Source organism: Onychomys torridus, chromosome 19, assembly GCF_903995425.1.
Source record: "Onychomys torridus chromosome 19, mOncTor1.1, whole genome shotgun sequence".
Taxonomy (NCBI): domain Eukaryota; kingdom Metazoa; phylum Chordata; class Mammalia; order Rodentia; family Cricetidae; genus Onychomys; species Onychomys torridus.
In genome coordinates this window covers 42,651,936-42,676,944 of record NC_050461.1, presented here as the reverse complement: position 1 = coordinate 42,676,944, position 25,009 = coordinate 42,651,936, and the positions used below count along the sequence as shown (strand labels likewise).

Here is a 25,009-nt window from a genome sequence, read left to right as displayed (position 1 = left end):
CCACGGAAGCCGTCCTCCGCGGGCCGACGGAGCCCTTACAAGGGGAAACGGGTCACAGCGCCGAGCGGTCACCGAGTCACAGGGCTCGGGCACGTGAGGTGGTGGCCGTTACCCTAGACAACCGGGAGCTGACCTATTTCTTTCCTGGCCCCGAGTGCAAGCCGCGCGCGCGGGGCGAGCGAGGAGGAGGCTTTGGAGGAGGAGGCTTTGGAGGAGGAGGACGGGTCGCGCTCCTCGGAGCCTGCGCTCTGCACGGTGCCACCGGTCCTCCGGGATCCCTTCCAGAAAAGCAAGGTCCGAAGAGCCGTCCCGGGCTGGGAGCACAGTGGGAGCCGTGCGGGAGCACCGCCGGGAGAGGCGGGCACGCGCCTCACCGCTCGCTCTCCTGGTCCGCCCTCTCCAGGTCGCGGTCCCAGCAGAGGGCAGCGTGCGCGCCCCACCGCACCCCGGCGGCCGTGCGTGCGCGGGCCCGCCCGCCTGCCCGCGGCCCGGCCTGGGTGGGCGGGGCTCCGTGGGGGTGGGCGGGGCTCCGTGGGGGTGGGCGGGGCGCGCGAGGAGGGCGGTGGCGGTTGGAGGCCGAGGAGAAAAGGCGGCGGTCCGGCCCCGGCGGCGGCGGCGGCGGCGGCGCGGAGGAGGACTCGGACGGGCCGATCTCCGTGTTGGGTTCGGTTGGGTCCGGAGACGGTGCGGAGCCGCCGGGCACGACGGCCGGGGCAGCCGGGGCAGCCGGGACTGCCGGGACAGCCGGGGCGTGAGCGTCGCTGCGGGCGCGCGGGCCGGTGAGTGCAGCGAGGGCCGCGGGAGAGACTGGCACGCGGGCGACCGGGGCTAGCGCCGGGTCAGCGGCCCGGGCGGCGCGGGCTGGAGGGGGCGCCGGGCCCGGTGGAGTCGGCGCCGCCCTGGGCCTGTGGTGCTTGGCCGGGGACGCGGGGACCGTTGCTCCCGGGGCCGCGCGCGCGCGGGTGTGTGTGTGTGTGTGTTTGCGGCCCATGGAGCCCCCGACCCCCCGGGACGCAGACCCGGGTGAGGTCCCCTTCCCTGTGTGCGCGCAGGTCCCCGGGAAGCCAGGCTCGGCCCCTCTCTGGCTTGTAGGAAGTGAACTTGGGGTGGTTTGGGCACCCACGGGTTAAAAGGACTGCGAGGCATCTCCAAACTGTCTCCACGGGATGAGCGAAGTTGGTAACTTTTCCATTCATGGAAGTGAGAGGCGCCGAGACTTACTTAGCCTTGGCCCCGGTTAAAGGGAAACTTAGGGATCCCCCGCCCCACCCCCAAGTTATTGGGTCCTGCTCACGGAGTCCCAGATGGGAAGCAGGACATGGAAGGCTCGGTGGATGCAGAGTCACCCGGGAATACTTTTTTTTTTTTTTTACTTCCATGGCGGCCCGTGTTTACTGTGGTTCTCCTACGGTAAATCCCGGATAAAAGATGCTTGGGAAGGAGTTGACCTTTTCTCCCGTGATTGCTTTGTTGACTCTGATCCAAGACGAAGTTATTTATGGGCATTCTGGTATCAATGAGGGTTAAAATTCTTACCACGAAGTCTCAAAAGGTCTCTGGAGTGTTCATTTGCTGGCTGCTAAGTTTCAGACACAGTAAGTTACATTAGCACGCCTTGCACGTTTTTGTATCCAAGTTTTCCAAAACAATCCCATGTTGGCTGGCAAAAAGAAAAGAATAGCGTGAAGTGTTCCCGTTGGGTTTTTCTAGAGCGTACACGCTCCCACTACAGTTTCGTTGAATCACACTTCTTTATGCTTAGTCACTGTTTTTTTGGCTGTAGGAGTTTAGTTGGGGACAACATGGTGTTTTGCTAACTTCTTAGATTGCCGGTTTGTACCTGACACTTAATATAGTGACATAAGCTTTTGTGTGTATGTGACTCTAGAAATAGTAGGTGTTTTATGAATGGTATAAGAAACTGAAGTTTGCCTATGTAGTAGCCGTTTAATTTCAGTCCAGTGTTTTTGATGTTTTGATTCAGGTTTGGGGTTTTTTTGTGTGTGTGTGTATATTTTTTGTTTTAAAATATAAATAAAATACGCTTTAAAAAATAATACTGCATAAAAGAATTGTTGGCCCTTTGTGTATGGTTGGAAAGATACTTTAAGGTCACTCAAACCGGCTTTAATTAATGTGTTTATTATTTGATATAGCATGTTTCTAAAGTGTGACTGTTAGATAATCTTTTAAATAAGTTCCTAAGACTGGTGTTTATTTTATAAAAGGAATTATTCTTGCTGGGCATGGTCTTGGAGAATGTCATTGTGTTTATACATTATATTTATTGGTAAAACTTTTAAGTTAAAAGGACTGAGTAAATAGCATTAAATTTCATATTAATTGTGATGGCTAGGAGAGATTCAAGTTGAAGTAGTTGCTTGTATATTGTGCATACTGAAAGCATTAAACACAAATATACCCCAGTTATAGAATATACCTCAATTAAAACTTAATTGTTGGGTTTTTTATGTCATTTTTCTGTTTTAAAGAGTGGTTAATATTAGCACTGGGTAGAGTCATAGAGCTGAATTTAGTAAGCTTTATAAATTTAATATTTAAAAGTAGTTGAATATAAATCTGGCAGTTGTGTAAAGCAGAGTACATCCACTTGGGGTAACTATGTTTGTGTACTGTAATCAACCTTTCGGAAGTTCTGGATTGTTTCAAAGGAGAGTAATTGCCTCAGGCTGGAAAGTTGAGGTTCCATAGAAGCCCACTCTCTCTTGCTGTCTTAGACTGAGTCCTGCTGTTTGGGTAGACCTGTTTTTATCACCTGTTAACTCAAATAGGTTCTGGTCCGAGTATTAAATGTTTTCTAACATTTTAATTTCTGATCTAAGTCTGTGATTATTTCATTTGTTTATTTAGTGGAGAAAATTGTGAGTAGTTAGAACTTTCATTTTAAATTTTTAACCATGACCAGGTTGGAAATGACAGATAAATGTTTTGATTATAGTATATCTGGAGGGATGGGATATAAATATATCATTAGTTCATTTTTCTGTAAAGCCAGAGTAAAGTTTAATGAAATAAATAGAAAATATAACTCATTTATCCATTTGCCCTGGTTAGTCTCAGTTGTGAACTTGACAAACCCTAAGTCATCTGAGAGAAGCCTCCATTGAGGGATTGCCTCGCCCACTCTGGCCTGGGAGGATGTTGTACTGGATTGTCTTTATTATTAATTGATGTGGGAGGGTCCAGCCCTCTGTGAGCACCACCATCCCTAGGCTGATAGGTGGTCCTGGACTATATAAGAAAGGCAGCTGAGCATCAGACAGTGAGCAAGCCAAAAAGCAGCATTCCATCATGATTTCTCCTTGAGTTCCTACCCTGACTTCACTGGATAACCTGTGACCCGGAAGTGTTAGCTGAAACAACCCTTTTCTTCCCTGTAGTTGCTTTTGACCCAGGTGTTTATGTGTTACCACAGCAGTATAATGAAACTAGAACACCTTTGTATTGGGGGTATGTGTTATGAGTTGGGGATTTAGTAGTAATTTAATTTTCATCACATGTAGTCATCTACACCACCACCATGGCTTTAAGTCTTTTATGGTTTTGTGTGTGTGTGTGTGTGTGTGTGTGTGTGTGTGTGTGTGTGTGTGTGTGTTTACTGTGTTCAAAACAGAATCGAAGCCCTTGGATTTGCTAGACAAGTGCTTTACTGATGAGCTACCTGGTTACCACCTCCACCCTTTAAAAGCAGATAAAATGAGGTGTAGATTTGTTATCTTCAGAACTCAATGCACCTATTTTATTAGTGGGTCATTCGAGTTTCTTCTTACTATGTGCTAGTACCTCTGACTGTACAAAAGGTAATATTTCCTACAGACACTTAGAACTGATTGCTAAATTGTTGATTTTTGTAACGGACTTCCTTATCATTAGACAAGACTGGTTCCACAATGAGCCTGCCATTAAAACATGTTTTGTTTAGTAGAAGTCTGTTTCATCTAATATATAAATATAATACTAAGCAGTAGACTAGGCTGATGCCACTTCGTATTTTGAGCTGGTTTTCCTTTGTGCCCTGCTCATCTGTACATGTACAGACAACAACTATTGTCTTTTCTTTTTAAACCTGCCACTTCTTTGTATAGTAAGTTTTCTGAGATTTTAAAAAGGTAGAAAATTGGGGGGGTGGGGATTTAGCTAAGTGGTAGAGCGCTAAGGCCCTGGGTTCAGGCCTCAGCTATTGATTTATCTTTCCCATTGATTTGCTTTTTTTTTTTTTTTTTTTTTTTTTTTTTTAGGTTTAGTCTTCATATAAGATGCCTGGGACACATTAACTAGGTGCTTAAGAAGTGTTTGAGCTAAGTGGATACTAGATGTAAAGCAAAGGATAACCAGACTACAACCCACAGCTCCAGAGAAGCTAGCTAACAAGGAAGACCCTAAGAGGGATGCATAGATCACCCTGCGAAGGAGAAATAGATGAAATCTACATGAGCAAACTGGGGTTTGCGGGGCAAGGGAGAGTAGGAGATGGGGGATGAAAACATAAGGGAACAGGATATTCCAGCTGGAACAGGGACAGAGTGGGAGAGCAAGGAAAGAGACACCATGATAGAGGGAGACATCGTGGGAATAGGGAGAAACAGGGTGCTAGGGAAGTTCCCAGGAATCCACAAGGATGATCCCAGTTTAGACTACTAGCAATAGTGGAGAGTGTGCCTGAACTGGCCTACTCCAGTGAATACCCTGTCATCATAGAGCCTTCATCCAGTAACTGATGGAAGAGATCCACAGCTGGGCACCAGGCTGAGCCCCAGGGGTCCAGTTGATGAAACAGAGGAGGGATTCTATGAGCAAGGGACATCAAGATCATGATGGGGAAATGTACAGAGATGGCCAGCCAAACTAGTGGGAACTCATGAACTGTGGGACCAATAGCTGTGGAGCCCTCCAAGCCCTCTGAATAGGCAAGACAGTTGTTTAGCTTGAACTGTTTAGGGGACGCCTGGCAGTGGGATCAGGATCCGTTCCTGGTGCCTGATTGGGCTTTTTGGAGCCTAGTGCCTATGGTGGGACACCTTGCACAGCCTTGGTGCAGGGGGGTGGGACTTGGACCTGCCTGGGCTGAATGTACCAGGCTCTACTGATGCCCCTTGGGAGGCCTTGCTTTGGAGGAGGTGGGAATGGGGTGTGGGTTGCGGGGGAAGGCTGGGGGGTGGGAGGACAGGGGAATCTGTGGTTGGTATGTAAAATGAATAGAAAATTTCTTAATAATGAAAGAAAATATTTTAAAGGAAGTGTTTGAGCAACATTATGTATGGCTGGCTGAGGTATTTTGTTTTCAATTTAAAAATGGTCTAATGTTAGATCAGTAAGTTTTTTATTGTGGTCAATTTTTCCATGAAATTAAGAATGTCTGTTTGGGAATTCATTTTCTTGTATTCTTTCATTTGTGTATTTACACAAATGAATCTCAAATTGAAGCACAATTTTGAATTCAGGGAACATAAAGATGAGACAGAGATAGTTTTGTTATTCTTGGAGATTATAGATTTCCTATACAACTAGTTATTAAAAAGAACAGTGATTTATTTTCAGTTGTCCCTAAAGTGCAGCATGTGTTAAGCATGTGTTTTGTAAGGGCTCCATGTCTTGCCTTGGGTTCTAGGGGAGGGTCACAAGCTGAAAGCAGAGTTGAGACACACGGCATGTGAGAAGGGGAGATGTGTGCATCTGAGTGTGTTTCTTAAAACCTGGTAGACATCCGAAACAGACCTAAATTGTATTAAACAACTTTTCTTAGCATATTTTAAAATTGTGCTAGTTTGTGATTATATTATCTCCTTAATATATTTTAGTGAATTGTGAGAAATAGTCGGGGGCACTGACTCTGTGCCTTAAATGGCAAGCTCTCATTTCATTGTATGGGAAAATGCCATGTCTTAAAACTATTTTTAAGGATTGCTAGTCAGCCACAGAGTATGAGTTGCCAACCAACTTCTGTTAGAGAAAACAGAAACTATTGTAAAAGATTCCATCAGTTACAAATAAGTTTTGGTAATGAAGCTTTTTCAGTAATTCTTTCAAGTGAAGCTTAATAGAAGTTGATTTTAGCATGCTTTAAAAAACCCATTAAGTTTAATGAAGCTCATCTTGAACTTGAAGCCATAATTTAGCAACATGTTTTCGACTAGGCTTGCTGTGTCATTGTTCAACTGATAAGTCAAGAACTGAAGTTTTAAAACCTGTTTGACAGTTCATGAGCAGTTTGAAATACTCTATGTATGATGGCATTTTAAATTTTGTAATAATAATCTTGATTAGAAAGAGGATGGATCTGGAAGAGCTTTGAAGTTTGAAGACATGTCTCTCTCCTTGGAAAGACTATTACTATGTTTTCTTATTTCTTTGTACATTTAAATGGACTTGACCTACTTTGTATAGATATGTTGAGAATGGTTAAATTCATACTGATTCATATGTTCCTATTTAAAACGTGGTCAAAGCAAAGTAATGTGCTTTAATAATTATAAAGAACGAAAAGATTTTTGATCATCCAAAGTGATTAAGTGTTAGAGTAAACTACAAGCAAAATTGTGTAATCTTCATTCCTCAAATAACATCTTAAAATTAAATCATGGGTTAAAGAGCTATTTTCTTAACTGTTTATAAGTAAACATGTCTGCCACCCCACGTGAATATTGATGAGATGTACATTGAAGTCCCACCTCTGTCTCCTAACTAGATAGATGACTTGGGCAAGTCACTTACTACTTCTGAACACTATTTTTCTCTGTGTTGTAGGAAATTGACTTGGTATTTATTAAGAAGGATAGAGTAGGTAATACAATTAATATTACTTCTTTTTTGTAAGTCTACTTCAAAAAGTAATAAAATACCACAGATGTGTTGCTGTGGCTGCATCTTTTAAAAACATTTTTATTGAGAAAGGAGTAATGTGGAAGAGGCTACCTATTCTGAAACTTGAGAGCCTTCTCCTTCTACCTTTGCAAGTTGTTACTGTTTTTGAATGTGAGTCAGAATTGCAGTGGTCATTATTTTAAACACCTCTGAGTTAGGTAATACCTTTAAATTACCTGATGTGATTGTGTGATGGTGTGTACAGTAACCTAAAGTGCTCATACAAGTCTTGAAAGTGGCAGTCACTGTCGAAACTGCTTGTATTTTCAGGTTTCTCTCTTAGCAACAGTCAAGTTTAACCTCCAGCATGTGAGATAAACTCAGTCTTGTTATTGCAAAATAAGAAAGCTCTAGCTGTTTTCACAAATCTAATCCCTCAGCAAGGTTTGTCTTAATTCTTATTAAACATTTTCATTGCTTTATTTATAAATATTTGCCATAATTAATCTCTCATTTCCTTTCTTGTTCTTTTAGTACAACTAGTTTAAAGAGTCAACTCTTACCTATGGAATTGTGAGAAAACAACATTTTGAAAGTATTAGACTTACTCTGCTTTTTTAAAGCATAATTTAAAAGTGATCTGGTGTTGAATGTGTACATTTTTCATGGCATCGTTGACCAGCACAGTATCAACTCAGGGCTTTGTCCTAATAAAGAAGAGCTCACTTAATAACAGCTGGGTGTTTATTATTCCTGTTTGAGGAATAATAGCCTTCAACCAAGAAAAATGTTGTAACAATTTGTGGAGTGATTACCCACCTGAAATGAAGCTAGCATTTATGGAAATACATGTCAGAGAGTTAGCAACCATATGCACCCAGTGAAGAAAATAGGATACAAATCTTTTAGAAAATTATACAGTACAGTGTAACTTATTGTAGAAAACACTGAGTTGAATTGTCTCTGTGATATACAAGTAGAAATACAGCTGAAGAGGTCTGGTATTTGGAAGATTTTTGGACAGGACGTATAGATGAATTTTCTGCCTACAGATGATAAATGAAAGTTGGAAAAACCTAGCATACCCAGGAGGAAGTTATAGTTTGAACAAGAATGACATGAAATCCTGAAGAAAAGTTGTTGCTGTTTCTGCTCTTTTGTGGGGCCTGCCACCCATCTCCCAAATAAACCACACATGGAGGCATAGTCTTAATTATGAATGCCTGGCCTTAGCTTGGCTTGTTTCTTGCCAGCTTTTCTTACCTTGAATTAACCCATTTGTCTTTTGCCTCTGGGCTTTTACCTTTCTCTACTTTTGTATACCTTTCTTTCTTACTCCATTGCTAGCTGTGTAGCTGAGTGCCTGGCCCCTGGAGTCTACCTCCTTCTCTCACTCCTACATCTCCCCCGCCCCCATATTTCTCCTACTATTTATTCTCTCTGCCTGCCAGCCCCGCCTATCCTTTCTCCCTGCTTTGCCATTGGCCGTACAACTCTTTATTACACTATCAGGTGTTTAGACGGGCACACAGCTTCTCAGAGTTAAACAAATGCAACATCAACAAAAGTAATACACCTTAAAATAATATTCCCTAACAAAAAGTAATATTTAAGAGAAGACTAGCCAGAGAGGTAGGAGGGAACTTGGTAAAATGTGCTAACATGGTAAGGGAAGGTTAACAGTCCAAAAGGAGGAGTTGGTAATCCTGATGATCCAGCAGAGGTGATGGGGGCTGGAGGAGGAAAGAAGAGCCCTTTAGATTAGTGAGGATCTTTGTAGAGCAGTCTTAATGTGGGGTAGCAATAATAAAGACAATGAGAGGACTGCTGAGTAGATAACTAGGAAACTACAAGATTTTAGTTTTGTTTGTCTTCAAATTTGAATAGGAAATAGGAATGATAGCAAAAGACAAGTATTATTTAACTTTTCACCACTGACAGAAAAACCAATGAAGCAGTTAAAGATTTTAGAAAAAAAATCTATTGAATAAGTTTAGTTACAGTTAAATCGGCAGATTTTGTTTATACTTTCTCTTATTTTTGGTATAGACTTTGCTTGATGAAATGTTAAAAAATCAGTTTTAAGATGAGAGGGTGTCTGGGAGAGCGGGCCAACCAAACCTGGCCTGGGCAGCACAACGGAGCCAATGCTTGGTGGAGGTGGAAATGAGCCAGCCACAAAGTAGCATAGGAAAAGCTGGGCGGTGGTGGCGCATGCCTGTAATCCCAGCACTCGGGAGGCAGAGGCAGATGGATCTCTGTAGGTTCAAGGTCAGCCTGGTCTACAGAGCTAGTCCAGCACAGGCTCCAAAGCTACAGAGAAACCCTGTCTCGAAAAACAAAAACAAACAAAAAAAGTAGCATAGGAGAGCTGTCCCTACTACTCATCTGTCAGGTCTGGCATGGGCGGAGGAGAGATTGCTCCCCCCACCCCCCAACAAGGTCCTGAGGCAGGTGGAAGAGCTGGCCCTGCCTCTCATCAGCTGTAGCACTTGGGAGAGTGACCTGTACACCTCATCTGTGCAACATAGTAGAGCTGGTCCTGAAGGTGTAGGTGTGAGATTACCAACCCTGAGGATGTGAAAGTGGGAGAAATGGCCCCATCCCTTTCTCAAAGCTGCAAAGAGTGAACTATGTGGTGGTGGTGGTGGGGGAGAGCTAGTGGGCTGACCACTCTTGCAACCAACTTTCCAGGCCCAGAACCAGGGTTATGTGTTGGCCCACCCCAGCATCTGCCCCATCTGTAATCTCTTGGAGCACCGGGTGGGGGTTGGTCCTGTAGACCCAGGGCTGCAAGATCTCAGTGGCACAGGGTAGCAACAGAATGTCCAGGAAGAATCCCAGTGAGGGCCCAGTGTCAATGGTATAACAGAGACCAGGGACCTCAAACCAGATCAATGATTCTTTGGGATAAACACCTGCATGTAAAAAAAAATGTATGGATAGAGGGGTTTGCTGCGTGACTCACTGTGTCACACTGCAGCTTCCATGACAAGATTCTCCCTTTCTTCCTCTTTTTTTTCTCCTTTCTTCTCTCTTTGTGTTTTGTTTTCATTTTTGTTTTGTTGTTGTTGTTGTTTGTTTGTTTTGAAACAGAGTTTCTCTATGTAGTTTTGGTGCCTGTCCTGGATCTCACTCTGTAGGGCAGGCGGGTCTCTGTGAGTTCGAGGCCAGCCTGGTCTATAGAGCGAGATCCAAGAAAGGTGCAAAGCTACACAGAGAAACCCTGTCTCAAAAAACCAAAAAACAAACAAACAAACAAACAAAAATTTATTTTGTTTTATTTAGGTGGAGCAGGGGAGGGAGATGGGTGAGATCCAGAGATGTGATGTGGAGACATAATGTGAAAGACACAAAGAATAAATAAAAAGAAAGTTTAAAAAAAAAAAATGAGGGAATGTCAGTAATCCCTCATTATTTCATAGCTAATGTTTCTCTACCCTGAAAATTATCAGTGACTTTCAGTTACTAAAAGACTGAATTCCATAGACTAGCTATGAAATTCATGTTTGGCCCAATTCCCTTTGACCTCATTTTTCATGGCTTTCTTGCATTTCACCATGAGCCGTCAATATTAGGAAGACTGAACACATTTGTCAGTTCATGTGCTGGTAATTCACAGGTGAACTTCCTTTCTTCCTAGTTTGCCCTGCCTGACCCTTCTCAATGCTAATTATCCTCGCTGTGTACGGGTTTTTCCTATCGTGTTGATCCACATAACGAGATTGAGTTTTGTCTTCTGCCTCCCTTGTAATTCCTTTAAGATGAGCTGCTAATTTACCTGTATATTGCCAGAGGGGACACAGTGCCTGGTACCTAGTAATTAGCAAAAAATTCATATTTAGTAAAGTGAATGAGAGCTGGCTGTCAAAAGTAATGTATGTGCATATGTATTCTCAACAATATGATGAGGGGTTTGCAATGAGGCATATCAGAATTGAAATTTAAAAGCTAAAATCTATATTATTCTCTGAAATTCAGCTGTTTTTTGTTTTGTTTTGTTTTTTGAGACAGGGTTTCTCCGTGTAGCTTTGTGCCTTTCCTGGAACTCACTTGGTAGTCCAGGCTGGCCTCGAGCTCACAGAGATCTGCCTGGCTCTGCCTCCTGAGTGCTGGGATTAAAGGCATGCGCCACCACCGCCCGGCTCAGGTATTTTTAAAATAGTACTTTTATTATAATTTACTTTTTACAGTACTATATTTTGAATGTTTTATATGGAAGCTACAATATGTTATGCATATTGTTACCTACTATGTAAATGTGAAACTTTGACATTTTAAAATACCAGATTGTTACTAAAAGTCCTTAAGTGCCTTTAAGATGTATTAATTCCATGTCAAATTAACCACTTCAATGTTTGTATGTATTTTTTATATTTCATTCCCAAGAATAACCTAGAATAAATCGGTGATTTGATTTATTATACACTTTTTGTCTAATGGCATTACCTTTTTCTATTTCAAAAACTAGAGCTGGACTGGCCATTATGGAAGAAGAGGGACAGCAGCATTCACACTGTGTGAATTGTGTCAGTAGACGGTGTATGACCAGACCAGAGCCTGGGATTTCCTGTGACTTGATTGGTTGTCCATTGGTTTGTGGAGCAGTTTTCCATTCTTGTAAAGCTGATGAACATCGACTCTTGTGTCCCTTTGAACGAGTACCTTGCTTAAATAGTAACTTTGGATGTCCATTTACCATGGCACGAAATAAAGTTGCTGAACATCTAGAAATGTGTCCTGCAAGTGTGGTGTGCTGTACTATGGAATGGAACCGATGGCCAGTTAGTTATGCAGACCGGAAATCATATGAAAATCTAAGCAGAGATGTTGATGAAGTGGCACAATTAGACATGGCCTTGGCTCTTCAAGATCAAAGAATGCTTTTGGAATCTCTCAAAGTTGCCACCATGATGTCAAAAGCAACTGATAAAATACCTGAACCTAGAGAACAAATTTCAGTGAAATCAAGTGTTCAGGAAATGCCATGTACTAATGGGTTGGTATCTGTTGATGAAGAATCATACGGTGCACTTTATCAAGCTACTGTAGAAACAACCAGAAGTTTGGCTGCTGCTTTAGATATCCTGAATTCTGCCACAAGAGACATTGGCATGTTAAATACAAGTCTTCATGCTACCACAAATGAAATGGATGAGAATAACAGAGAAAGTTTCCAGGAAAGTAACTTAAAAGACCAGGACCACCTTCATGAGGATGAGGTAGGGGCAGTAGGTGGAGCTGACCTTAATGGCACAAGTCAGAATGCTCAGTCTGAACACAATGGTTCAAGTGATTTACTATGCGACTTAAATACAAGCTCTTTTGGTACTTCTGCTCTTTGTAATGGCTTCCCTTTGGAAAATATGTGTTCACAGGTCAAAGACCAGAATCAAAATTCTCCTAGTGATTCCATAGACAGTAACATAGAAAATGGAGACTGTGCAGCAGCAGATGGTACTTTAGAACCTTCCAGTTCACTTTTAGTAGCAGCACAACTTAGGGAAATAATTCCTTTCAGTGCTTTGCCCGATAGCACATTTCAACATATCCTCATGCCAGATGAAGATGAGGAGGAGGACTTGCATTGGAAAAAGGGAGACTTAGGGGACTTGAAGGACATTAATAACCCACCTTTCAGTCATGCTCCTTCATTCAAGTTTCTTTCTAATTCATGGTATATACCAAAGGAAGACAAAGCAGTCGATACATCAGATTTAGAAGTTGCAGAAGATCCCATGGACCTCCAAGGAATCGATCTGATTACTGCAGCATTACTCTTTTGTCTGGGAGATTCTCCAGGTGGGAGGGGTATATCTGATAGCCGCATGGTTGATGTTTATCACATTGACTTTGGGACACAGACGTTTTCACTTCCATCTGCAATATTAGCTACGAATACAATGGTTGGTGAGATAGCCTCAGCTTCAGCGTGTGATCATGCCAATCCACAGCTTTCAAATCCAAGTCCTTTTCAGACACTTGGGCTGGATCTAGTTTTGGAATGTGTTGCTAGGTACCAGCCAAAGCAGCGTTCAATGTTTACCTTTGTATGTGGACAGTTATTTAGAAGAAAAGAATTTTCTTCCCATTTTAAGAATGTACATGGTGACATCCATGCTGGACTCAATGGATGGATGGAACAGAGGTGTCCTTTGGCTTATTATGGTTGTACCTATTCTCAGCGTAGATTTTGTCCATCAACACAAGGAGCAAAGATTATACATGACCGCCACTTAAGGTCATTTGGAGTTCAGCCATGTGTATCTACAGTATTAGAAGAGCCTTCGAGAAACTGTGTGTTGGGATTACGTAGTGACCATCTAAGTAGTCTCCCATTTGAGGTACTGCAGCATATTGCAGGCTTTCTTGATGGCTTCAGTTTATGCCAGCTGTCCTGTGTATCCAGGCTAATGAGGGATGTGTGTGGCAGTCTACTTCAGTCTCGTGGAATGGTAATATTGCAGTGGGGGAAAAAGAAGTATCCAGAAGGAAATTCATCATGGCAGATAAAGGAAAAGGTTGGTTTAATTTTAACTTATCAATCTCTTTTAACATAAAGTAGGCACTTATTAATGCTATGATATATCTAATAACTTTTTGAAAAAGTGACCATATCTTATAATGTCATCAATGTGATGACACATTTTTAAAGTGATAATAAAGGACTAAAGTCATTAGAATTCTTCATCACAATCACTAGTATAGCGTAGATTTCTGTCCTAGTGTGTCTGTGTCTTCAGACACCCGGTTTCCTTCAGTCGGTGCCCATGTTACTACCTGTCATCTTCTAATCTCGTCTCAAACATTGTCACCATAAGGCAGCTGAGGGACCGGGGAGAGGCTTTCCTTTGGCCTTCAGTTGACTCCATTCTTAATAGTTAGTGTCTTTTTCAGGATGAGACACACACACACCCCCACACCCACACACACCCACCCCCCCGGTTACTACAATCATCCTAGTAAGTGACCAGCACACTGCTTGGGTGATAGCCTTAATGAGTGAGTGAGGCTGAAGTGAGGTGAATAGATTAGCCAGTTTGTTACTGTGTATGGAGACTCTAGATTTACTGCAGAAGGGGAATAAATATTATTTAAAAAATTGATGCGGAAATTTAGGCAGACTTAAATTTTATTTACATTCTGCTTTTACCTAGCTTCTTCTATTAGAAAGTCTATCCAAGGCAATCACAGGTATCTGTGACTAGAGACCCCATAATTGTACCAGGCTTTTTCTTTTGGGCCACCAACCAGCTCCCAAATCATGACGTGGAGACTTCTTATTCGTTATGAATGCTTGGCCTAACTTAGGCTTGTTTCTGGCTAGCTCTTTTAACTTAAGCAATTTCTCTTTATCTGCCTTTTGCCTCAGGGCTTCTTACCTTTTCTTTCCTTCTGTACAGCTTACGTCCATTGCTTCTCTCTTGTCTCTGGCTGGCTGGCAGCTGCATGGCTGACTGACCAGGGCCATGCCCTTCTCTTTCTCCCTCATTCTCGTCGTCTCCTCTCTGGCGATCCTAGATTTCTCCTTCTACTGATTCTTCCTGCCTGCCGGCCCTGCCTATCCCTCTCCTGCCTAGTGATTGGCTGTTCAGGTTTTTTTTAGACCAATCAGATGCTCTAGGCAGGCAAGATGAAACAAATGCAACACATCTTTACATAATTAAACACATATCCTTACATTGTTAAACAAATGTAACACATCTTTACATGATTAAACACACATCCTTACATTGTTAAACAAATGTAACACACCTTTACACAGTTAAAGTAATATTCCATGACACATAATATGAATCTTTATATAGCAGCTTGAATAAACAATATTTGACTGCACAACATTCAGATTTATGTAACTTTACTCTTGGCCCTTAGGTTTTATCTTTACTCATTGCTCTAGTCTGTGTCTGCTTCTCTGCTTTCTTGAGACTTTGGCCAGAGAATGAACACATGAATTATTTTGAGTCTTTTTTTTTTCTTCAAAAAGTTCTGGTGACATAAAGTTTCTTCAGCCAGCTACATATACATATTTTATTTTCTAAATGATTCAGGGCATCTCTATCCTTTGGAATAAGATACTGTAATTATCTTTGTACTTAGTCACTAGTATTTATATATGGAATGACATACCTTCTGGTAGTTTCAATTTCTACAGAGACCTGGTCTTGAGGATGAAATTACTATTATTTATACAGATTCTATATCAGTATGCTCCTATTTTCTCTGTTGAGCATAAACCACAATATATAAGATTCTACTGAACATGTCTGTGTGATTATCCCACAGCTTCCCCAGACTCAACATGTCCAGCTTACTCTGCTCCTCTACCTTACTTAATCTCAGAGGTAGCATCTTTGTTTACTAAGCTGCCTGAACCAGGGCTTTAGGAGTAAGGGTTGACTCTTTTCTATCCCCTTTATTCCCAAATTCTAGCTAATGGTCCTTTTTCATACCTCTCCGGTTTGCCTCGCCATTTCACCTTGGATTCTTTCTGGATTACCACCACAGCTTTGGGTTCTTCACCTGTATATTCCCTTAAAAAACCTGGAATTACATAGTTTTAAGTATCTTAGTTATAGTTGATGCAGTGCGTAAAACTTCCCTACTATTTCCCCATTGCCTCAGGGATCGAGGCAATGAGACATTTCAGGTGTCTCAGAGTCCTTACCACTTCAGCTTCCTCCGGTCACTTCAGATTCGAGTCACATTGACTTCAATTCTAACCTTTCTTTTCTTGCCTTAAAGCTTTTGGCTCTGTCTCCTTGGTATCAACACTTAAACACCTGCAGTGTGCTAGAGAGCATGCATTTTACAGTACTTTCATTAGCCTGTTACTGCCCCCACTTTGCAAAAGGAACAGTAATTTGTCAGATATTTATTATTGTGATACTGGGGGTCAAACCTAGGGGTTCCCGTGCTGTGAAAATATTCTTACTTAGCTGATTCCCAGCCCTCTTTTTTTTTTTTTTTTTTTTTTACACTGTAATGGAGGGTTTCACTATTGCCCAGACTGGCGTAGAATTCATGCGTCGTCCAGGCAGGACTTGAATTTGTTATCCTATCCTCCTGCCTCATCCCCTGGTAGCTGGGATTCCAGGCCTGTGCCACCAGGGCTGGCAGCAATGATGACTGCTCTTGTCAGCTGAAAAATTACTCTGTTGTCACAGAATTGTAAGACATCTGGCTACTTTGGAAACCATTACCCTCTTGAGAAGTTGTTATGAATGCTGCCCTCATCTCAGCACTGCTACTTTCTAGAGTATGTGCTGTTTACCACATACAGGAGCTGGCCTTCTGTGTTTGAGGCTTCACTGTCGTGTAGATTAATCCAACTGCAGATAAAAATAGTCAGGAAAAAAATGCACTGAGCACGCACTGCATAGACATTCCTGTTCATTATTCCCTACTACACGACGCTGACATTGTGTTTGGTATCATAAGTAACCTAGAGATGATTTTAAAAGTTTATGGGAGGAAATGGATACACCACTTTGACCAGTATGGAGAACAATGGATTTACTCCTTTTTAGTTTGTAGCTATTTGTAACTTGCTATTTTATGTTTCTATAGCAATAATAAGAAGTAGAGCAGCTAGAGCAGAGCAAAAAGGGCATTCTGAGTTTCTCTTTATTGGATTATTTAAATCTAAAGCAGAATTTTCTTCTAGGTATGGAGATTCAGTACTGCATTTTGTTCTGTTAATGAATGGAAATTTGCTGACATCCTAAGCATGGCTGACCACTTGAAGAATTGCAGTTACAATGTCATAGAGAAACGAGAGGAAGCAATCCCATTGCCATGTATGTGTGTGACTCGCGAACTCACTAAAGAAGGACGTTCACTGCGCTCAGTTTTAAAACCCGTACTTTAAAAACTGTATTTATTTACACATATATGCAAGCACCTGGTATGAGTTTTGTAATATATGACACTTTATTAATGTATTAAAGACTACAACTAGCTCAATTTATTGTCACTATGTACATACTGTTTTGCAGTGACATATATTTTTATAATGTACTGTTAATTGGGGGAAAAGTTGCCTTAATATTTGAAGTGTGTGAAATTGTTGGAACATTGCTAGACAGGGTAATCTAGTCTTTATCTGCATAATTTTTTAAATTAGTAATTTTAATGATGTGCATATTTAAGTTCTGAAAATTTTTGCTTCTCAAACTAATAAGAACTTGACCAAAAAATTAATTTTTTATGTTTTCTGTGGGTTGGAGCCCATATTATCAAAAAGCAAAACTTTGATTCAAATTTTTCCTGCATACATTTTTTTTCACAGAACACATTCAGTTGTTTAAACACTGCCATAAGATTGCTATCAAGTTTTCTGATATTTTTCTAATTATTGATCATACATGATCTCCAGTACTTACATAAAGGCACAATAATGACTTCATGCTTTCAAAACAACTCATAAAAATTGTTTTCATCCTCTTTTCTTTACTACTCTTGTGCTGAAAATGATCCTATGCAGTTCTTTTTCACTAAATTCCATAACTGATGAGTCATGGCACGATTACTATATGACAGATTGAAGTAAAAACAAAGTAAGCCTATGAATTTAACTTGAAATTTTTCATGGTGTTTCATATTTTCCTAGGTATCTAATGTTTGAAAAGAAATATACCTCACTATAAGTTTGAATTTGGCATATTGTTTGAATAAACTTCAAATATTCAGAATTCAAAGGGTTTGACTTTTTGAGGGGCTTTTAAAATGTTCGTATAATGAACTATATGTCTATAAAAATACACTGGCATTGTTTTAAGACATTTAAAAATGTGAAATTTCAAAGTGTTTATAAATTAACATCGAGCAGAAACCTGTCTTGGTTGATAATCTTTTTGAAACATTTCCACGGTTATGCTTCATATTTCCCTGTCAGGATGTAAGAGTTGTGTCTTTTTGTAAAAATCAAGTGTGGTAATGAAATAGTCATGAGTCAACAGTTTTGAAATTGATTTATACCATATTCACTTAACGTGCTTCTTTTAAAGAAATGAGAATACAGTGTCAATATGTGGAAGTAAATTCCAGAGGCAGAGACAAAAGTTACTTATCCACATAAGTTCTGGCACTGGTGAGCTGAAATGGCTAGTGATGCTGAAAATCAGCTGGGTCTTCTTTCTATGTTATTTTTGAAGTCCTTTGTGGTTACTGGTTCCTGTTTCCAGATGTGGTAGTCAGACTGGGGAGCGGTGTCCTTGGCTATTGAAGATGGTATCTCAGCTACTTGGGATTTGTCAGCAGCCTCAAGGCCTGGTTAGAGTTGAGAGTGGAGCAGGAAAGACTAGTTACCGGTTTCTCACTTGCCCTTTAACCCAGGTGCTTCAACTTTCAACTGGGAGACTGAATTGTATTAAAAAACAAACAAGAACAATAATAATAAAAAAAAAAAAACCTTTTGTTTCTGCCAAAAGGTGGAAATAGAAATCAAATATGACAGAATATAACTTTGCTTTTTAAATATTTTTCTGAAGAATGTGTCTATAGTCAAGTAACATAAGCATTAACCTTCTGTTTGTATTTTTTAAAAATTCATGGCTTATAAATTTCAATCTCATTCCACACTGAGATAATTTACATTTTTCACCTTTTCCACTGAATGAAATGGATATTTTAATAATAACATATGTACATGAAAACTTTCTATCTACTTTTATTTTGTTCAAATAAATATTTTTTACAATTTATTATGGGTGAAAAATGATAGTCCAGAACTGACAAATCTTATTTGAGTTCAGCATAATTCAGCTGTTTTTCTTAAGCTATTGTTGCAGTTTTAGATACCTAGAAGTATCTGTTTACTAAAACTTGAGTCTTACAACTAGAGACAGGGGGACAGTATGGAACTTTACATGAAACTGCATAGAAAAATATCCCTCATTCTTCATGGTAGTTAATATTTAATTGCTGTTGATGTCACCGCATTTTAGCCATCAGTCCTTCATGTGGAAGCAACTTGAGGAGACACAGGGACTGAAAGTTCAAATATTTGCTTACTGAAACAATTTTAGTACTAATAAATAAAATCCTAAAAAATAAAATGACTGCAATTTACAAAAAAAAAAAAAAAAATGACCTGAACAGTGTGGTAAGTAAAGTAACAATGGTAAATTCTTAATTAAGAAAATACTAAGAATTTAGATGAAAACAAAAGTTGAACATTTGGGTTTACAGGTAATTTAACATCATAAAAAGTGTTCTTCTCTGATTGTTTGATGAACTTGTTGCTTGAGTACTCCAAAGTACTGCAAACTATGGCCACTAAAAATCACGTAGAAGCTAGCCCAAAGCTTTTCCAAGTTTTCTTGTAATCATAGGCATTTTCTCCTAAATGTAGTAAAGATGCGGCCTTTAAAAGAAAATTAAAATGTATCAGATCAGTTATTTATTAAATTAAGAAAAGACTATTTCTTAAAAATGAGAGCTCCGGGAACTTTTAAAATGTATACAATTTGTTGTCTTTATCAATGCGTTATTGTGTGTTTAACTTAAAATGAGTAAGTTAACTAAACAACTTAGTACTTCACCAAAGTAAAAGCAAGAATTCTATCAGAAACCGGAAACCCAAAGAAAAACTGGAATGACTGACGAACTCTGAGCCAGGAACTGTCCAGACTTAGCAATACACCGGGACGTGGACATTGATGGTAGAATGTTAGATGCTAGATGTTAGGATTTTGAGTTCCAGCCTATGTCTAAAGCTTGGCAAAGTTAGGGATGTGGCCAGTAGTGTGCCTGGTCATCTGTTAGGCTTTGTTTCCTTAGAATGCTTCTCACTGGCCACATCTTTGCCTGCCTTCGATTTTTGTTACTATGTGATAATGAGTTTGTACTTTCTAATCTTTCCAGATATGCTCATATTTTTCTGTTTCTATCTTATTTGACTATTCCTGAATTGTTTTTTAGTGCTCTGATTGCAGATATGAAATTGGGGAGTTCCTGCCAGACTTATGACGAAAGGATGATTTTTCTCTCCTATTCTAGAAAGGTTCTTGTCATTCAAAGATTGTTGGTCAGCCCCAAGTTGAGGTCACCAAATTTTCTTGTAGAAGAAAACATCTATTGGGTCCCAAGTACCTGCAAAAATTACAAGGGCACTTGGGCATGTCTTCTGCTCAGTGTTTTTAGTAAAGATGCATTGTGCAGGTTGGGGATTTAGCTCAGTGGTAGAGTGTTTGCCTAGCAAGCCCAAGTCCCTGGGTTCGATCCTCAACTAAAAAAAAAAAAAAAAAAAAAAATGCATTGTGCTTCATTGTGTGAGAAATTGGGTACTGACCTCCAGATATCTTTAGTCTTTCTCAGTTTATTTGATGAGTTCTAATTCCCAGTTTTCCCAGGTAACATCCCTTACATTTTTCTAGTTTTACTTCCATTAGTACTTAATCCATTTCACAGATTTTACATCTCAGATTTTGAATTCTGAGTTGTGTCTCATGACTGAAGCAGTGTGATTTCTTACTTAATTCTCTAAATTTTCCTGACCGCTGCATGTTTCTTCATTCATTTCTTAGATGTTTTTTCATTTCCATTGTTTTCTAAGACATACTTCAGGTTATGTTACTTTATTATATTGCTATGTTTTAAATGTAACTTTCTTATTTTTCATTTAAAAAATGAACATTTCTTCTTTGTAGAGCTTGTTTGAAGACCAGATTGAGGAGTTCCAATTTCTGCTCACATTTCCATGTTCTGTGACTCCACTTCTTTTGTTTCTTATAGCTCCTTCTGCATTTCACTAACCTTTTCATATTTATATTTTCTCTATAAGTAACTGATAGTTATGTTCTGTTAACAACTTATATGAATAAACTGCATCTGGATTTCCAGCAATCTTCCAAAAATCATCATAGTTCATTTGAAAATTTTCAATTAACATCAGAATATTCTCATAATTATGCAAACCATAATTCTCAGAATCTGATTCAGATACCTAGGTGCAGGTCTGATGGTCATCCACAACATCTACGTGTTTTGTGAACACATTTCTTTTCATGAGCGCCCCCCCCCCCCCCCCTTCATAGTCTTCCTTCTCAAGAGCAAATTGCTGGACGCCAGTCCTTCTCCATTTGTCTGGCCTCTGATCTCTGAACGGCTGAGCTTGGGGACACAGGGCTATTCTGAGATGTGTGCGGCTGTGCTCTGCCAGGCATTATTTTCCACACCTTTTGCTGTTCCCTTTTTTATTATGCCACCATATTATTTTGCGAAAAGATCCTTTCTGCTACATTTATTCAAATTCCCAATGAACTTACATGTCTCATTAACTTATAAAGAGAAACTTTGACCTCAGTAAAATTTTGATACTTTGTTGACAAATTCCAAGCAAGATGATACTGTTTCTGTAATGCTGACATTCCACATGTTCTAGGAGTTGCTGATTATCATTGCTGACTCGGGTTTTACTGGTGAACATGAAGTTTTTAAATTTGTAAAACTTCGTTTTTTTCAACTTCTTCAACATCTTCAAAGTTGTCCCATCCATCTAGTGTCAGGGAAAAACCAGAGTTTCTGTGTGACTATTTTTCGAAATACGTAATGAGAGCCTCTGAAGCATGAAAAACATAGGTGGTTTTATATGGGCCTAGTAGGTTGTCATCTGAGGAGGCTATTGATTTCTGTCTTTGGTAGTTATCAAGTTGAAGGACAAGCCTAAGAATGGAGGGCAATATCTAAATTCACTTTATTCTCAACCTCCTTCACCAGAGGTTACTGTATATTCTTTGTCAGTTTTTATCTATTTTTGAGACCTCATAGGTCTCTTGGGTGTCAGAAGCAACAATCTGTGCTCAGGTATCCAGGTGATCCTAATATACAGTAAGAGGCAATTTGGGTTTTTTGTTTTTGTTTTTCTAATTTTTAAAATTACATCTTTCCCCCCTTCCCTTTCCTTCCTCCAGCCTCTTCCATGTTCCTCTCTCGCTCTCTCTCAAATTCATGGCCTCTTTTTCTTCAATTGTGTATGTGTATTCCTAAATACATAGATACTACCGGCTCAGACGGCAAATGTTACTTGTGTTTATATGATCCCAGGGCTGGCCACTGGTGTTGGAGAACTTTGTCCCACTGTCAGTATTCCTTGGTTGACTCATTCTTTATTTATGGTTGAGACCTCATAAGCAGTCTTACAGGAAAGCCTGGGGCTTCTCGACTGTCTCTCCCTGTTATTCAGGTGCATGTGTAGGTATGTACATACTTGAAATACTAAATGAAGAGCCATAATTTATTAAAACTAATGTTTAAATTAATTATGTATATATGTTAATTTTCAAGCCATGTGGTCAAATACATTGGGTACTGTGACTTGGATTTTTGTTAAAACAAACAAACAAACAAACAAACAAACAAAGCAGTATTTTAAATTTCCCTAGTGTCATACTGGTGTTGACTTTCTTTATGGTAAATTACGGTGTAAATTTTAGCTCATCAGTAACCTTTAGCTTAATAGTCTTGTTCTCTTTAGTGATTGCATAATCTGGTCAATACCCAGGATTTTTAAAATAAGAAAAGTGTAGAAGTAGAGAAATACCAAATTAAATCCTGTGAAGATGTTTAATGGGAATCCCCTCAACCCAGTCAGTAAGAAATATTAAGTATGGGTTTCTGGTTTATCATGGTGTAGAATCTGTTTCTAGGTCTTTGCCACTATTTGCGTGCATTGATGTTGTTATATTATCTGTCCTTTCACATTGTGAGAACCTTAGTAATATTGAAAATAATGGTGTTTGCAACAAAGCTGTGCACGTTGAAGGTATGGGAGTTTGTTACTATATTAATAAGGGATTTTATTTGAAGAGATTTGACTACTGGATTTTGGTGTAAACAGAATTTTGTGTGTGTGTGTTTTCCTTCCCCAACTAAAAGACATTGGGTTTATGTTTTAAATATTGTGAGGAAAGAGTATTCAAATATTTTAAAGTTTATTTCATGATTGACATACTACATTGGAAGTGGATGTGATTGTGATCTGCATAGTTGGCTACTAAGAAGTGAATGAAAGCAGTTAGACCAAAACTCTGGACAAACGTTTTGCATAGAAAGACTTTTTCTGCTACTATGCTTGCCTGGTTATCTAATTGTTGCTGTAAATGGTCTTGCTGTCTTGATAACTATGAAGCAGAGTTTTGGTTATGCCTTTAAAACAAATGTAGACAGGACTAGCTCATCCCATTGTGTTTACAATAACATGTCAATAGATTTTGTTAGTATTAATCTAAATCTGGTTTCCAGAAAGAAAAAAAAATTCTTTCAATAAAGTCTTAAGTCTAGTGAAATCTTTTCTAAATTACATGAAAAAGAAGGCTGGTTCCTTTGAAGATACATTTTATATAACTATTTCCTGTTACTTAGAAGATTGTTTGAGATAATAGATTGTTCTCAACTTCCAGTTTTATGATGTGAGAATATTGAGGCATTCAGTTTAATAGAAATATGCCCTGACAAGGATCCCTCTTCTACTTCACAGATGCAGAGAGAGAAGGGACATTTAAATAGAAGGAAGTTACTGTTGTCTGAATATTCAGTTGTTACTGTTAGGGAAAGAATTTTGTGTAATACCAAAAGGAAATACACTAATGAAGTGTGGTATGTTATGTTGGAAATCCTTTCCAAAACTGAGACATTTTACTAAAGGTTTGTGGAATTTTGTTGCCTCTGCAGGTGAAAAAATACACATTTACTGCATATATGTAAATGAATCTAACTTCAAATCTTCACAGTTGATCATCTTGAGTTTTGTTACCTTAGACCATTCACAATATTGTAGTTGGATTGATGTTTCATTCTATTATGTGTAGAATGACTTGGCCTTAGTAAACTACAGAGAAGTAAATTTGGGTTACAACATGATTCATTAACACACTGTAGAAATACAGTAAAAATTTGTTGATACAGATCTTTAAAATAATTTTTCAGCCTTTTGACATGCTGGATTGAAGTTTCCATTCTATTTTTTTTATAATTTATTTTTATTATTTTTATGTGCATCAGTGTTTTGCCTGCATATATTCCATGTGAGGGTGTCAGATCTTGGAGTTAGAGATAGTTATGAGCTGCCATGTGGGTGCTAGGATTTGAACCGAGGTTCTTTGGAAGAGCAGTCGGTGTTCTTAACCGCAGAGCCGTCTCTCCAGCCTTGAAGTTTCCATTCTTAAGACAAGAAAAAACATTTCAGAGCAAGTTGACAAGAGAAATAATTTCTTTTTTACTAATACTAATCCAGGTTTTAGCATCTCCAAAATCATTTTATTAACATATTTGCATGGTTATATTAGATAATGACTCTTCTATTGCTAGTTCTAGTGAGGGTAATATTTCATGTGTTGAAAGTAATAAAATTACATTTCAGTTGAATTCTTGATATAAGATTCATAGGTCCAATTATCCTTTGCTACTAAAGATAAAAGTCATTGAGTTTTTGCCTTTTTAGATAAATTATTTCAATTTTCTCAGAAAAGATTATTAAAGAAGTAAATAAACTGATATTTAATATTTGTCAGGAAAACTGATAAGAGTCAAATAGTTTTCTTCTGTTTCTAGTCAAAAGGTGACATAAATTGTTAGGGTATTACATGATAGTTAAGAGCCAGTGATAAAAGAACATTCAAAAGACTGAAGTTGAACATCGGAGCTGGGGTTGGGGTAATTCTCAGTTGGTAAAGCATTTGCCATATGAGCATGGGGACATGAGTTTAATTCCCAGAACACATAAAAATACCAGACATGGTGGCTCATACTTGTAACCCCATCGCTGAAGAGGTAGACACAAGCAGACCCACTGGCCCCCAGTTTAGCCCAGTTGGTGAAGTGGCCAACAAGAGATGCTGCTTCAAAAGAGGTGGACGATGTTCCTGAAGATAACACCTAAAGGAGGGGGGTCCTCTGCCTCCACCAGCACTTCAACAAAAACCCCAGCTTCTTGCTATCCCAGAAGTTTTTTCTGTTGAATTTTTTTTTTTTTTTTTTTTTTTCAGAGCTGAGGACCAAACCCAGGGCCTTGCACTTGCAAGGCAAGAGCTCTACCATTGAGCTAAATCCCCAACCCCCAAATATTTTTTGTACGTTATTGTTAATGATGCATATTTATTCTGGGGCTTAAATTTTCTGTGGGGTGATCAAAATGCCTAGATTAATTATATGGAGTTTTTAAAAAGCTAATCAAATTTAGCGGATT

The 25,009-nt window shown here is 39.5% G+C and overlaps 1 protein-coding gene across 4 annotated transcripts; it reads left to right on the top strand.

The window, feature by feature from the left end:
- Positions 1–196: 196 nt before the first annotated feature.
- Positions 197–20,014, top strand: Fbxo30 (F-box protein 30). Of its 4 annotated transcripts, none has more exons than XM_036169381.1 (3): positions 197–294; positions 11,294–13,343; positions 16,490–20,014. In XM_036169381.1, exons 2-3 carry the CDS (start codon positions 11,310–11,312, stop codon positions 16,691–16,693), a joined length of 2,238 nt encoding a protein of 745 aa, XP_036025274.1. In that variant the 5' UTR covers positions 197–294; positions 11,294–11,309; the 3' UTR covers positions 16,694–20,014. The 4 variants fall into 4 exon arrangements, with proteins under 4 accessions (XP_036025274.1, XP_036025271.1, XP_036025273.1 ...); XM_036169378.1 differs by lacking the exon at positions 197–294 and adding an exon at positions 723–779; XM_036169380.1 differs by lacking the exon at positions 197–294 and adding an exon at positions 1,576–1,595.
- The last annotated feature ends 4,995 nt before the right edge of the window (positions 20,015–25,009 follow it).